The following is a 16,842-nucleotide window of genomic DNA, read 5'->3' as shown; positions in this document are numbered from 1 at the left end:
CCAATCTGATTTTCTTAGTGAGTTTACCTAGGAATATCAGGAAGCACTTTCAACCATAGAACACACTGATTTATTCCTTTGTTTGTAGTTGACACAGTTTGTCACAGTCTACAGCAGAATGACCACAGTGCCTTTTGGGTTATTGGAAGCATTTCCTTCACCTCACACCATACATTATAACTGGATTGGACTACCACAAACAAAGCAAATCACAGCATTTAAAAGGTGAAAGGACTGAATCGCGAGCAGAGAAATGTTGTTAGTTACTGCAGAGTCATTACCAATCCAGGTTGCTAATTTGTTCAAGTGACTGCAGCTTCTTGCGCTAACTTTGTTTTGGTACAATACAACGCCTTGCCATCATTGAAGATCGCCTGCCTCCAACTACCAAAGATTCACTGTGTTCCTCCAGCACACTGTTGCTCGGATTCTAACATCTGCTGTCTCTTGTCCCTCTAATTACTAAAAGGCAACCTGGCTTGAAGGAACCCACATGACATCAAACCAAACAGTGGCAAAGCTGCCAATACTGCTGTTGTATGCCTCAGGGAACTCTGCCTTGGGGTGCTGTGTGGGGAATTTGCACATTCTTCCTGTGACAGTGGCTGGTTGTCCTAGGGTGTTCTACTTTCCTCTCTCATTCCATGGACATACTACTGTAAAGTACCTTGTGTACATGGTAGCAGGAGAATCAGTGGTGCTGATGGCATGTACATAGGGAAATAAGTGGGGGAAATAGGATTCATGGGACTGCTGAGAGCCAACAGAGAGTCAATTGGCTAAATGGCCTAGGCCATAATACAATATGGGAATCAATCAATTAATATAATGTTTGTGACAAAATTATAGAAACATAGAAAATAGGTGCAGGAGTAGGCCATTCAGCCCTTCGAGCCTGCACCACCATTTATTATGATCATGGCTGATCATCCAACTCAGAACCCCACCCCAGCCTTCCCTCCATACCCCCTGACCCCCGTAGCCACAAGGGCCATATCTAACTCCCTCTTAAATATAGCCAATGAACTGGCCTCAACTGTTTCCTGTGGCAGAGAATTCCATAGATTCACCACTCTCTGTGTGAAGAAGTTTTTCCTAATCTCTGTCCTAAAAGGCTTCCCCTCTATCCTCAAACTGTGGCCCCTCATTCTGGACTTCCCCAACATCGGGAACAATCTTCCTGCATCTAGCCTGTCCAATCCCTTTAGGATTTTATACGTTTCAATCAGATCCCCCTTCAATCTTCTAAATTCCAACGAGTACAAGCCCAGTTCATCCAGTCTTTCTTCATATGAAAGTCCTGCCATCCCAGGAATCAATCTGGTGAACCTTCTTTGTACTCCCTCTATGGCAAGGATGTCTTTCCTCAGATTAGGGGACCAAAACTGCACACAATACTCCAGGTGTGGTCTCACCAAGGCCTTGTACAACTGCAGTAGTACGTCCCTGCTCCTGTACTCGAATCCTCTCGCTATAAATGCCAGCATACCATTCGCCTTTTTCACCACCTGCTGTACCTGCATGCCCACTTTCAATGACTGGTGTATAATGACACCCAGGTCTCGTTGCACCTCCCCTTTTCCTAATCGGCCACCATTCAGATAATAATCTGTTTTCCTATTTTTGCCACCAAAGTGGATAACTTCACATTTATCCACATTAAATTGCATCTGCCATGAATTTGCCCACTCAGCCAACCTATCCAAGTCACCCTGCATCCTCTTAGCATCCTCCTCACAGCTATCACTGCCACCCAGCTTCGTGTCATCCGCAAACTTGGAGACGCTGCATTTAGTTCCCTCATCCAAGTCATTAATACATATTGTAAACAACTGGGGTCCCAGCACTGAGCCTTGCGGTACCCCACTAGTCACCGCCTGCCATTCTGAAAAGGTCCCGTTTATTCCCACTCTTTGCTTCCTGTCTGCTAACCAATTTTCCACCCACACCAATACCTTACCCCCAATACCGTGTGCTTTAAGTTTGCACACTAATCTCCTGTGTGGGACCTTGTCAAAAGCCTTTTGAAAATCCAAATATACCACATCCACTGGTTCTCCCCTATCCACTCTACTAGTTACATCCTCAAAAAATTCTATGAGATTCGTCAGACATGATTTTCCTTTCACAAATCCATGCTGACTTTGTCCGATCATTTCACCGCTTTCCAAATGTGCTGTTATCACATCCTTGATAACTGACTCCAGCAGTTTCCCCACCACCGACGTTAGGCTAACCGGTCTATAATTCCCCGGTTTCTCTCTCCCTCCTTTTTTAAAAAGTGGGGTTACATTAGCCACCCTCCAATCCTCAGGAACTAGTCCAGAATCTAACGAGTTTTGAAAAATTATCACTAATGCATCCACTATTTCTTGGGCTACTTCCTTAAGCACTCTAGGATGCAGACCATCTGGCCCTGGGGATTTATCTGCCTTCAATCCCTTCAATTTACCTAACACCACTTCCCTACTAACATGTATTTCGCTCAGTTCCTCCATCTCACTGGACCCTCTGTCCCCTACTATTTCTGGAAGATTATTTATGTCCTCCTTAGTGAAGACAGAACCAAAGTAATTATTCAATTGGTCTGCCATGTCCTTGCTCCCCATAATCAATTCACCTGTTTCTGTCTGCAGGGGACCTACATTTGTCTTTACCAGTCTTTTCCTTTTTACATATCTATAAAAGCTTTTACAGTCCATTTTTATGTTCCCTGCCAGTTTTCTCTCATAATCTTTTTTCCCCTTCCTAATTAAGCCCTTTGTCCTCCTCTGCTGGACTCTGAATTTCTCCCAGTCCTCAGGTGAGCCACTTCCTCTGGCTAATTTGTATGCTTCTTCTTTGGAATTGATACTATCCCTAATTTCTCTTGTCAGCCACGGGTGCACTACCTTCCTTGATTTATTCTTTTGCCAAACTGGGATGAACAATTGTTGTAGTTCACCCATGCAACCGTTAAATGCTTGCCATTGCATATCCACCGTCAATCCTTGAAGTGTCATTTGCCAGTCTATCTTAGCTAATTCACGTCTCATACCTTCAAAGTTACCCCTCTTTAAGTTCAGAACCTTTGTTTCTGAATTAACTATGTCACTCTCCATCTTAATGAAGAATTCCACCATATTATGGTCACTCTTACCCAAGGGGCCTCTCACGACAAGATCGCTAATTAACCCTTCCTCATTGCTCAAAACCCAGTCCAGAATAGCCTGCTCTCTAGTTGGTTCCTCGACATATTGGTTCAAAAAACCATCCCGCATACATTCCAAGAAATCCTCTTCCTCAGCACCTTTACCAATTTGGTTCACCCAATCTACATGTAGATTGAAGTCACCCATTATAACTGCTGTTCCTTTATTGCACACATCTCTAATTTCCTGTTTAATACCATCTCCGACCTCACTACTACTGTTAGGTGGCCTGTACACAACTCCCACCAGCGTCTTCTGCCCCTTAGTGTTACGCAGCTCTACCCATATCGATTCCACATCTTCCCGGCTTATGTCCTTCCTTTCTATTGCGTTAATCTCTTCTTTAACCAGCAACGCCACCCCACCTCCCCTTCCTTCATGTCTATCCCTCCTGAATATTGAATATCCCTGAACGTTGAGCTCCCATCCCTGGTCACCCTGGAGCCATGTCTCGGTGATCCCAACTATATCATAATCATTAAGAACAATCTGCACTTTCAATTCATCCACCTTATTACGAATGCTCCTTGCATTGACACACAGAGCCTTCAGGCACTCTTTTACAACTCTCTTAGCCCTTATACAATTATGTTGAAAAGTGGTCCTTTTTAATGCTTGCCCTGGATTTGTCGGTCTGCCTCTTTTACTTTTCTCCTTAGTACTTTTTGCTTCTACCCTCACTTTACACCCCTCTGTCTCTCTGCACTGGTTCCCATCCCCCTGTTGTGAACTAACCTCCTCACACCTAGCCTCTTTAATTTGATTCCCACTATCAAAAGGATACAGCTACCTAGATACAAATCATGTGCCTTCCAATAGAGTGGTTATATACTAATGCAAGTGTTGTACAAAAAAACACTTTGTACTGTGACCTCACTGGGACACAGGAACAATACAATAATGCATGCATCATGAAGTACTTGGGTGCTGCAAGTTTGCGTTCACATGAATTCAAAAAGATGCCAGGTCATCTCAAGTCAATTAGCATGAAATTATGGCATAATAGAACACTAACTTTACGGCAATAACAGTGATCACCTAGAAAGTAGTTCACAACAGACTCACCTCAGTGCAGATCAGTGTCGAGTAAGGCTGCATCATTGCCCTACCACCTCTTTCAAGTCTTTCTTACCACAAATGCTACACCTCAATTCCCAAATTTCCCTCTAAAATGGAGCTACTCTACAGAACAAATACAAAACTATTAATTTACAGCATATCTACTCAAGAGTTAAACACCTTATTCAGACGTTGAACAAAACAAGTTTCATGTAATGGAGACAGAAGGTATTCTGCAGATGTTGGAAATCTTGAGCAACACATACACAAAATGCTGGATGAATTCAGCAGGTCATAGTCACAGAGCAGACCATTCAACTCACCTAACCTATGTCGATCTGGTTTTCTGCCTAGTCCCATCCACCTGCACCCTGAGCATAGCCCTCCACATCTCTCTCATCCGAACCTTTCTTAAATGTTACAATTGAACTCGAATGTACCACTCCCACTGGTAGCTAGTTCCACACTTGCAGTATCATTTGAGTAAAGTTTTCCTGCAGATTCCCCTTAGACATTTCACCCTAAACCAATGATCCCTAGCTCTAGTTTCTTCCTTTGGGTTGGGAAGAAAGCATGTATGCACTCACTCCATCTATACCCCTCAATTTTGTATACCTCTATAAGATCTCCCCTCATTCTCTTGCACTTCATGGAATGAAGTCCTAACCTATTCAAACTTGCTCTGTAACTCAGGTATGAGCAACATCCATATAAATTTTCTCTGCACTCTTTAAATATATCTTTACCATAGGAAGGTGACCAGAATGCAGAGACTACTCCAAATTTGGTCTCACAAACATCTTATACAACTTCAACATAACATTCCTAAGTTCCATACTCAGAGCCCCGATTTATGAAGGTCAAAATGTCAGATGTTCTCTTTATGACTATCTACCTGTGATGGCACTTCCAAGGATTATGGATCTGTCTACCCAGGTCTCTTTGTTCTACCTCACACTTCAGTGCTTTACCATTCACAATGTGAGTCTACCCTGGTTTGTCTTCCAAAAGTGCAATTCAGTTGTCTGTGTTAAATTGCCTTCAACTTTCCTGGTAACTTCCTCCATAAATGCCATAAGATTGTTTAGACATGACCTACATGCATGGAGCCAGGTTGACTATCCTTAATTTGTCCACGTCTATCCAAATACTTATATCTGGTCCCTGCAAACTGTCTCTTTGGTACAAGTCCCACCTTCTGTGGAGAAGAGCACAATGATAGAAAAATCTTCTGCCCTCCCTCCTGCACCAACCCCTTAGCCACCTGTTAAACTGCATAATCTTCCTTAATTTCTGGCCTCACTTGCATGTGGCACTGGTAGCAATCCTAAGACCGTAAGACATAAGAGCAGAATTAGGCCATTTGGCCCATTGAGTCTACTCCAGCATTCAATCGTGGCTGATCCATTTTTTTTACTCCTCCTCGACCCCATTTCCCGGCATTCTCCCCGTAACCTTTGATGCCATGTCCAATCAATAACCTATCAATCTCTGCCTTAAATACACCCAACAACCTGGCCTCCACAGCTGCACTTGGCAACAAATTCCACAAATTCACCACCCTCTGGCTAAAGGAATTTCTCCGCATCTGTTTTGAATGGATGCCCCTCTATCCTGAGGCTGTGCCCTCGTCCTAGACTCTCCCACCATAGGGGACATCTTTTCCACATCTAGTCTGTCTAGGCCTTTCAACATTCGAAAGGTTTCAATGAGATCCCCCCTCATCCTTCTAAAGTACAGACTCAGAGCCATCAAATGCTCCTCGTATGATAACCCTTTCATTCCTGGAATCATCCTTGTGAACCTCCTCTGGACCCTCTCCAATGCCAGCACATCTCTTCTAAGATGAGGAGCCCAAAACTGTACACAATACTCAGGGCATTAGGTGCTTCCATGGTGTTTCTTTGTTTCGTGGCTGCCTGAAAGACACTTCAAAGTTGCATTCTGTATAAATACTTTGATAATAAATGTACTTTGAATCTTTACTTTGCTGTAGCATAACCTGTTCCTTTCTAAGGCTCAGCTAATAAAGTATGCCTTTACCCTCCTTAATGATTGATCCTGCTGCTCAAGATCTGTGGCCACACACCCTAAGGTCTCCTAGTTCTTTGACATCTATCTCCAATATATGTCAATTGCTAGCAGCATATTGCAAGCGCTCGGGTACACTGTAGTTACACTTATTGTATCGCCACCTTTTCCCGTCCCTGGATACAACATAATACAACTGTGTTCCGTATCAGCCGAAGGTGCACACTTTTAAATGCAAGTTTGAACGTACTTGGAATTCAATGGAATTTCAAAATTACTCCTACCAAATCAGCATGGAGATCTCACAGCTTAATTAATCCATATACCTTCACTTCTGGAACCGTGCTGCTCAAGATGGGGAAGGGATAAACATTAAAACATCATACTAAACTGACATGCAGTTTTTGAAACATTCATGACAACTTAATTCAACTTTGCAATACAAAATCCAATTCATTAAGCACAGCATTGGTTAGATTTCTATAGTAGTGTGCCCCAGAGGTTCCCAATTCCAGCACAGCACTGAAGAGATTTTAAGGATAGCAGGAAGCAGAGCAAAAGAAAAAAGGCCATTCCCAACTCCAAGTTTTCACCAATTTGTTGCTGGATACCACAACTTTCCCCCAATGTGTGTCTCTCACTGCACAAAACCCAGAATCATCCAGGAAATTACTTCTACAAAATTTGTTTTATTGGATTTCAAATCCATGCATTCCTATTAACAAGCTTCTATATTGAAGGAGGATCTAATGCTTTCCCGGTGTATATGACAAATAAACTCTTATTCAGCTTATTTAAGCTTTAATACTGTTATGAGAGGGAGCTCAATGGTCCTTTATTCAAGTTACAATCTTTTATAAGATGAGCTATGCGCATAAGCAGCATCAAAACAGAGTTCCACTTCACCAGAAATGGCTTCAAAGGTACACACTCACTTATATTTTAAAGGAAATCTACTGCGATTTTTTTCCTGCTGAAGCAGATTTACAGCTAATTGTATATTCATATTTTTCTGCTCCACTACTTGAAGCTATATTTAATTCTCCACTAGTGTAAAGACAGGGTGTTAGTAAGCTAGCAACAAAAATAGAAAATTCCAGAAACACTCAGCAAGTCTGGCAGTAACAATACAGAAAGTAGCAGTTAACACTTCAAACTGATGACCATATATCCGAACTAAAAATTCCACTGGAAGCTTACTATCTGCAACAGCTTCATCCCTTAAGCCAGATTTCTGAATGGCCCCTGAACCTACGAATACTACCTCACTATGTTGCTCTTTTCTCACACTATTTATTTATTTGTAATATATTATTCATTTATTTAGTAGTACAGCATGAGTAGACCTTTCCGGTCCTTCAAGCCATGCTGCACAAGCAACTCCCGACAAACCCAATTTACCTTAACCGAACCGCAAGACAAGTTCCAGGTTGCTGATCAGATAAATTTGGCTCATTCTGGACTGATCCATACAAAAGCAATGAACCCATGGTAAAGATTACATTCATAACTTTTACCTAAACCCGACTCCATCTGAATGAATCTGGACACCATCAGGAATAGGTTGAGTGAAGGGGTGTCCCAGGAACATCTGCATTCCCTCCTTTCACACATTGAGTGCAAGTTGTGGTATACCAGATAATTCTGTAAAAATGTTTTCTGAGGGTGAGATGGTCAAGAAGATAGAGGACAGATACGTACGAAGGAGACAGAGGGAGAATGTAACCATGTGAAGACAACCTGCCACCCTGCTTGAGGCGTTCAGAGCGGAAGTTTTCATAGTGAAGATCCTGGGTCACCTCCTGAAGGTCCTGCATGTGTGTTCTAAACAGTTCAAGGACAAATGGGAAAATCAGTACAATATTTTGTGAAATTCTCAGAATCCATATTATAAATATTTATCTGCTAAATCCCATGTGATAAACAGAATGGCATTAGAACTTAGCCATAGTGAACTCAAACAGAAAAATATTGCACCACAGCTCCAACTGAATAGTCGCAAGTGGTTGCTGACACTCAACAAGTGCACACCACAATTCCACGATAATGCTTAAGACAGCCCTGACAGAAGTAGCAGTTACACAAAGTAAATGCACCTGCCATTATTTTGAGGCACAGACTTGAAAAGCATTCAGGTCAATTCCAAGACAAAGCTGCACAGTGGTGCAACTAGAAAGGTGCTACCCCAAAGTTATAGATCTGATCCTGACCTCAGGAGTTGTCTACATAGAGGTTGCACGTTTTCCTTGTGATTATGTGGATTTCCTCTTGGCACTCTAGTTTCTTCCTGCTTCCCAGCGTCATGTGGGTTGATACACTAACTGGTCACTGTAGACTGTTGCACTGTGCAAGTGAATGATAGAATCTGAAATTTAATGGGAACAACCTTCCTCAAAAGATAATTGGCAGGTCAGCTTTTTTTTGAACTCTAGTCCTAAACTGTGGAATTCAATACCTAAAGCTATAAGGGATGCAGACTCAGCTGACACTTTAAATGCCAACTCAAAACCTATTTAACTCTGCTATTAACTAATCTCTTTGTCTTTTATTTTCATATTTGTACTTTATCCATTTGTAAAGCACTTTGAACGACATCATTGTGACAGAGCAGGTCTGCCACATGTGATTTTGCGCCCCCCCCCACCCCCCTCCCCCCCACCGCCAGTAGCCTTGAAATCCTCATTGTCCTGTCTGACGGTGCTGAGGTCATGCTGAACATGGTCAGGGTGGGCTCAGTGGAAGTGTTAATTCTGGGGTATGGGGAAGAGTACCAGCTTCTGAAAATGGTTATTTGTTGCTTAATTTTGTTGCGCAATGTCATTGTGATCTTGCTGTGAGTATATTTGTGATTGTGAAGGAGGAAGTGAATTCCTGTATTTTAGTTTTGTGTAATTGTTCAGCCTTATGGTAACAAGTTCCCCACATTCCAAAGAATGGACTATCTCTTTTCTCCTAGCATGAGAAGATTGCCGATTACAGTTCTCTTTTGGCAAGTGAAGAGAGAAGAAGTGTGTGGGAAGGTGTATTACTTCCAGACTGAAGTTTTGGAACTATAGTCCTAAAGGTCTGATGGTATATATCTCCATTTTTCTCTTTTGTCGTTTTTGCTAATTTGCCATTTTTCCAATATAAATATTTTTGCACTTTTTGTAAAAGTTTTCCATTTTTTGGCACACAATAAACACCTTTGCCCTGAAAGTGCTATTGCAACCTGTGGTCTGAGGTTTTAAAAGTCCACACCTTCATAAGGGGACACCACTCACCAAAACCCAAGTGTGACAATCATGCATATGAAAAGTGTTCTATAAATAATAATTATTATGAGAGGATTAAGATGGATTAGTGTAATGGTCTTTGATGGTTGGCATGAACATGACAGGACCTATTTCTGTGCTGCATGATTCTATGAGCAATGCTCAAATAGTTCACTTTAGCCAAGACAGGTGGTCACTGGCATCAGATGCTATGGTTAAGGGGAAAAAAAAGGAATAAAAACACCTAGGTTTTCATTTCTAGAATACTTGCACTTGGGAATGCACATTTGCCTGTTAAAAGAAACATGTGGACTTGTATGCAATTTAATTAGTTCATGACTCTTTATGATCTATGGCAATGGGCAGGCATATTTGACTATCAAAGCTGTGGAGAAAAAAAACAGGTAAAAATACTCAACTCTTACAAATGTTAAATTCTAACATAGCATGTTTGCAAATCCACTAGCATTAAAATCCACCAAAGAAACAATTCTCAAAGAACTCAGATGAAACATTTGAACACATTTAAAAACATGGCACTTCATAGCTGCCTGTTTTCTTAATACCTAACTTGGGATTTCAGGATTAACTTTTTTTGACGTATGCAGACAGGACACCTACATTAACATTGTTCTCAGCTTCAGAAAGTCGTTGTGCTCTGGGTTCTCCACTTCCACCACTCCCCATGGATACAAACGTCCTCGGACCTTTTTACCTTTTGCCTCAATCAACTGATTTGATCCAACAACAGCAAAAGGGATACTGGTCTAAGTTTACAAGAGAGAACATATCAGTCCAACATTAGTGCAGCTGTTGTGGCTGATTCAGTTAGAATAAAAATAAACCTTTCCATGGCTTCTAACAAGAAACAGAAAAGATCAATTAAAAATCTGAGAAACAGACACATTATATTAAAAATACACTGTGTAACTTGCAGTGAAAAAACCCTGAAGATCAAATATAATCTCAAACACCTTTTGCAGAGGATAATAGTCGCGAGCCTATGTTATTAGTTACTTAAAGACTAAACATACAGACAGCAAATAATCACATGACATCTAATATGTGACTATCTTCTCTGCTTTCACACAAGATTAACTAATCCTTGCCCACATATGTGATAAGGTGAGACCAGGTCCTCATGTCAATTAATGGGATGAGTTACAAGATGATAACACAAACAGACGTAATGTACTGCAAACAAAAGCTATGGGACTGAAAAAAAACTGACCTATTATCATAGATGGACGACCACTTCTTAACCAAAGAGAAAATTACATAAAGTTGTAGAATTTGATAGTTTCTGGAAGGCCCATCCTCTCACAGACAATTCCATTGTTCTATTCATCCCTCACCCCATCTTCTTTGCAACCTAAAACTAACTTGTTTTGCTACTCAGATGCAAGGCTTCAATTCGAAATGTTAATTTTCACACAAGCTGCTTGACCAGCTATTAACACAATTTTCTGTTTATATTTCACATTTCTAGCAGCTGAAGTTTAAAAAAATTCTATTTACTAATGCTAAACTTGAAGTTCCTCTCGGTTCTCTAGCAGAATTTCCTTCTCATTTTCTTTTTCCCACAATCAATAGTTTGTTTCCCATGGCTCAGTTAAGATTTCTGACTAAAACTTGTTTCCTGAATAATGTTCCATTCTTAATACCATGTCACTTACATGCTCTTCACCTCTTTCTGCAACAAGACTCATGACCCTTTTCCTTACAACCTTTTCTTTACCTGCACCATACTTTCGTCATATTACATCCCCAGCCTTCCATCATGTTCCCCATCCCACTACACACCTGAACCCCTCTGCATCTCAAAATTTAATCTTCAACTCATCAGTTCTGATCAAGGTTCATGAAACACAGATCAAACAGACCAGTCTTAATCACTACAGCAGATGTACAAGTCTCAATTTCAGCTCCAGCTTAAAGGTTGACCTAAAAACTTCCAATAAAAATGGAAGATGACAGGTCTCAAGCAAAGCAAAAGTAATTGCTAAAGAATTGATAACCAAATCTCAATTAGTCAAAAAAAAAAATCAAAGTTCAAGAAAACTAACCATTTTCACTTCCTTTGAAATAGCTAACTCTTGGAAAAAAACAGACTGCTTTGCTACAGAGTTTCAACTGACAGTGTTTGTGTAACTCCTAACTTCAATGCAAATACGAAGCAACACCACCTGGCATCAGCATAATGCAATTTGGCCTTAAATTGCTGACAGAAGCCCAGGATTAAACCAGAATAAATGAAGAACAAGTTATGCATCAAGAGCATATACATCTGAGTGGACCACAATCACCTAAAAGTTTCCAAAAGCCACCAAATGAAGAATAATCAAGACTTTTGAATTAACATCCACAAGTTAAAAATTTTTTGCGTTTAAGTACCTTAAGAACGCGAGTTTGCTCCTTGAAATCTTCATCTTCATCAGATTCTGCATCAGGCAGGTGGTAAATCCTAATACCGTGTTCCTCAATCTCATCAAGGATCTTAAAAAAATGATAAAGAGGATGCAGTGAATTCAGACAAGATATCTGACAAATCAGATCAGACAAGTAAAGCTGTTACTTAAAAATCAAATTCACAGGTTGAGGAGATAGAAAATTGAATTATTAATTTTCAAGATGTGGACATTGGCAAGCCCAATAATTTTATGCATTCATAATTGTAATTCCAGAATGCTACAGGAAAATCAGGTTGAACAGCAATATTCTTTCTCAGAACATTAAGTCAGCACACTTGCTTAACTATAATGTACATGTGACATGCAAACACAGTAAAAAAAAATTTTAAATTGAAGAGCTGAATGCTCTGCAGTTACATTCCCAGCAGATTTCTACCACTTGGTTCCACCAATGAGTAGCAAGGTATAAAGTGATATAATTTGCAAGTGGTGCAGTAGGGCAGCTAGATACAGTGCTGCCTCACAACCCTAGCAACCCAGGTTCAATCTTGATTATGTGGAATTTGCACATTCTTCCCATGACTACTTTTGTTTCTCCTCAGATCCACCCAAAGGGGCCAAAGGAAAAACCACAAAACCTAACAATGAGAAACCCATTACTACCACTTGTCTTCCCTATATATCCACTGTTTCTGGAAGGATTGCCAAGATCCTGAAGAAATACCAGATTAATACCTTCCACAAACCCGTGGGGAAGCTCAAATCACAGCTTATACAGGCCAAAGATGACCTGGGACTCATGTTGGCTGACATTTACAGAATTCCCTGTGAATGCGGAGCAGTGTGTTTTGGCTACTTGGGTAACTGGAGAATCACAATGGACATCGGATTCACTCTGACGGCACAAAACTACTGTGCCCTGCTATGGCTTTTGGAACTGCCTGCCATTGAAATAAAACTAGAGGGAAAAAATTTTAACAAAGACAAAGGTCTCGCTTCAACTAAGAACTGGAATTGAATTGTAACCAAATTGGGACAGCGAAAAACTGATTGGATGAGGACTAACTGATTGGATGAGGATCAGGAGTGATGGACAATGAGAGTATAAATACCACTAGACTAGATCAGACTTGCCCAGGCATCATCCCTGATGAATATGGCAGAGTCTGTCATTGCAATGTTGATTAAAATCAATACCTGTACCTACCTGGGAGCCTGAGAATTGTTTATTCGCCACTGGTTTTCTTTCTACCCCAAAGACATATGTATTTGCATGCTGCTGAAAATTGCTCTGGTGTAGATGATCAAAATCAAAGTTATAGATAGAATCCTTGTTGAGTGGTAGCAAAAAGTTCCTTTATCATGGTGGTGATTTGATAGCTATTTAGAAAGCATGGTAAGGAGACAGAGGGAGACTCTGGTGATGGACTTGAGAGGAGACAAAGTTTGATACACCATAGATTGGCTGGGCCAAATGGCTTTTCCTCATTGCTGCAGATGCTGGATGATTCTATGTAAAATTGAAGCAGCGACTCACAGAAGTGTGCAGGAAGACAGAATTTGAGGACCACAAAATTCTGTAAAGATATCGTATGGCATCATAGCAGTTAGCGCAATGCTTTACAAAGCCAACTGCAATACCGTGGTTCAGTTCTTGTTGCTACCTGTAAGGAGTTTGTACATTCTCCTCACGTGGGTCTCCTTCAGGTGCTCCAGTTTCCTCCCACACTCTAAAGACATACAGTAACTTCTGAGTTACTTTCATACTATATTAATGCCGGAGGAGTGGCAACACTTGTGGGCCGCCCAGCACAATCCTCATTGGTTGGATGCAAATGTCATTACACTGGAAATGTCACTTCCATGTGGATGTGACAAAGCTAAACTTTAAAATCTAATCTTAAAAGGCTGCAAAGCAAACTGTAATAAATTTTACATGTAATTTGTTGGGTCTGGACAACAGCATAGACCAGAAAGGGATACAAGTAATGGTCATAGCAGGACAGTCAAGATAGGATGCAAGCAACCAAATTTTGAATGTATGAATAGATCTGTTTGGGAACAAAAAGATCAGATTTACTAAAGTCATGTATGAAAGTCTCTCTGCTAGAGGGCAAATGTCAGGGGAAGGTATTAGTAAACTGACCAGATAGTAGACAGAGGAGCTTTATCTCCACTAAATTCAAACAGGATCCTGAAAGGTCATGTGTAATTGATTTTACAATAAAAAAGCAGATTTTAAAAATATTGCTGTCTATCCAATGAAGGATATTGGCTAACTATTAATAGTTAAACAGTCAGTTCAATGGCCTGAAACTACAGAGAATTTACAGCACAAAACAGCCACTTGAGCCAACTAAAGACTGTTTACATTTCTATTCTCTTCTCATTTTATCACAGCTTTGTTCATTCTTCATTTACTTTTCTTTAAAACCACTGACTTTTGTAAGTAATCTAAATTAAACGTTTGTCTACAATGATTAATGTGGCTGTTAATAACATTATCACAAAGAGCTACAAAGTTAAGGTACAACTCTTCAGAAGCCAAAAATTATCAAGTTAAATCAAGTTCAATGTAGCATGGCAAATTGCAAACCATCTTGTAGAATGTATTAGTTACCACAAATTACCAAGATTAACCTACGATTAATATGAACTCTGTGATTACAACAGCAACAAATCCACAATTGGTTTCTAGCAACACTACTGCAAGTAACTTTTGATGTTAATACTTTAAGTAGCAGTCTTCAATTACAAAAGAAACCAGAGGCAAAGGGAGGCAAGATAAAAGCAGTAAGCCACTTCAGTTCCCACACTGTTCAGACCAGAGACCGCAACTTTCTTTAAAACATACTTAGTAGTTTCTTCTGTGGATCGAAGCAGAATTAATTGCAAAACTGACATCCACCCAATAAGGCATAAAATGGCAAAGGTATCTTCTGTAACACAAAAAGTCAGTTAATTACTGCCTCATCTACCGTTATTCAATGATATGTACAGGTAACTGTGATTAGGTACATGTTAAAGTCCAAACTATTGCAGTCCATACAGATTTAATAATTGAGCTAAGCACAACTGTATTGCTCTCCATACAGGATCTATAACCAGAACTGCAGAGGTGCAAAATGTGGCTTGATTCTGACACACACACACAACTGCGCCCCCCCCCCCACCCCCACCAAGTCAAATTCAAGTCCAAAGACTTAAATACATAAAGCATAAATTAAAAGAATGCTGCATTATTGGCATAGTGCCTTTTGGATGAAACTTTAGCAAATGAAAGGGTCCCTTGATACTCATTCAAAGATTAGGTAAGTTATCCATGATGTCCTGGCCATCATCTATCCTGCCAACGCCAACGTAGATTACCTGGGCATTACTTCATTGCTATTTTTGGGAGTAACTATGTACAAGTTATTGCATGATTTCATTGCAAGTTAAATGTTTTGGTACACCTTGAAAGGAATACAAAACTTCATAAATGATTGCGGGAAACGGTAAGAGGGACACAATTATTTGAAAGTGTTTTTAATTTGGCTTTTATAATTAGAGTGGAAAACAGTGGAGGCTCAGAAAATGAAAGATGCAGAGATTCTGTGCTACAATATACAACTGCATGATTACATAGCTCAGAGAAACTCTAGTGACAGAAGCATACTCAGCCTCTCCAGTCTCTCTCCCATTCCACCTGTAACCTTTGGGTAACCTTACATCCTTCATTTATCTACTTCTTCCGACCCTTATTGGAAGAGAATTCCAGTGACTCACCATCCCTCAAAAATGTTACTTTGTGTCTTAGATGAATCAAAAAAATTCATCTCCATCCTCAGGAATTTGTTTCAATTAAGTCCCTTCCCACTTTCCTAAGCCAGTGAGTACAAGATGTCCAACCTTTCCTCAATTGCAGACATTAGTCTCAATTGCTCTTTGAACTGCTTCTGATGCTGCAACATCAGGGGACTTGTACGCAATTCACCTTGCTCGAATGCAATCTGACCAATAGTTTATATCATGCAATCTCACTACTTTTATAACCAATTTCACAGCAATAAACAATTACATTCTATTAGCATTCATGTTAACACTTATGCCCAAACTGTGGCTTTTCAAAATTCATCCTCTAGTACCCACAGGCCCTTCCACATCAGAGTTCTATTTGCCCACAACTCCGATAATTTGCTACCTCAAGACTTTGGTAGTGCTGGACCAACAGATTTTTCCAGATGATTGAATATTATAATTTTAATTCACACTTTAAAATGGGTACTCGATAGTCCAAGTTATTTTTCTAGGGAACTCATTGTTTGTAAACTAAATATGGGAAATGGAACTCTGTAAACCACTGCATTTTTCCTTTAGATAAAGATTCTTTATTTTGTCTGTCAAAATGGACAATCTCATATCTTACTTTACTTTTCAGATCTCTGCCCACTTATCTACAGTATATCCCTCTGTACCCTACTTCTGTTTGTTCAGAACTTTTTACCCATCTTTGCATCATTAATAAATTTAGCAAGCACACCATCAGACATTCATACAAATCAAAAAGATAAGGCCCCCTCATCAACACCTCTGGCACACATTAGTTACATCTTACCCAACAGGAAAAGATTCAATTACGCCTTCTTACTCTTTCCTGTTAGCCAGCCAGTGTTCTGTCCGTGCTAATGATACTTCTTACACAACGCGCTTTTATTTCCACAATAACAATTTGATGTCTCACATCAAATTCCTTTTGGAAATCTCATTGCACAACATGTACTGATTCACTTTTATCAAGAGCATTCACTTTAAAGAACAATAAATTTGTTAATTTCCTTTTCACAAACCCATATTGACTTTTGTTTTTCCATAATATGGTTAACAATTTCTTTAAAGACAAATGCTAAGCCGTAG

The 16,842-nt window shown here is 40.1% G+C and overlaps 1 protein-coding gene across 2 annotated transcripts in view; it reads right to left on the bottom strand.

Moving 5' to 3' along the window:
* The window catches only part of septin2 (septin 2), a 115,737-nt gene that overhangs the window by 8,932 nt on the left and 89,963 nt on the right, over positions 1-16,842 (bottom strand). The window contains exons 8-10 of one of the 2 annotated variants that reach the window (XM_063046220.1): positions 11,930-12,031; positions 10,157-10,302; positions 7,983-8,105 (exon numbers count right to left, since the gene is read on the bottom strand). In XM_063046220.1, coding sequence (XP_062902290.1) covers positions 7,983-8,105; positions 10,157-10,302; positions 11,930-12,031 — 371 coding nt within the window. The remainder of the gene's footprint in view (positions 1-7,982; positions 8,106-10,156; positions 10,303-11,929; positions 12,032-16,842) is intronic. The other variant, XM_063046221.1, reaches the window with a different exon arrangement.

The sequence above is a fragment of the Mobula hypostoma genome, chromosome 4 (genome assembly GCF_963921235.1).
Source record: "Mobula hypostoma chromosome 4, sMobHyp1.1, whole genome shotgun sequence".
In the NCBI taxonomy this organism is placed as follows: domain Eukaryota; kingdom Metazoa; phylum Chordata; class Chondrichthyes; order Myliobatiformes; family Myliobatidae; genus Mobula; species Mobula hypostoma.
Note: the sequence above shows the minus strand (reverse complement) of the source record. Positions and strands in the feature narration are given on the sequence as shown.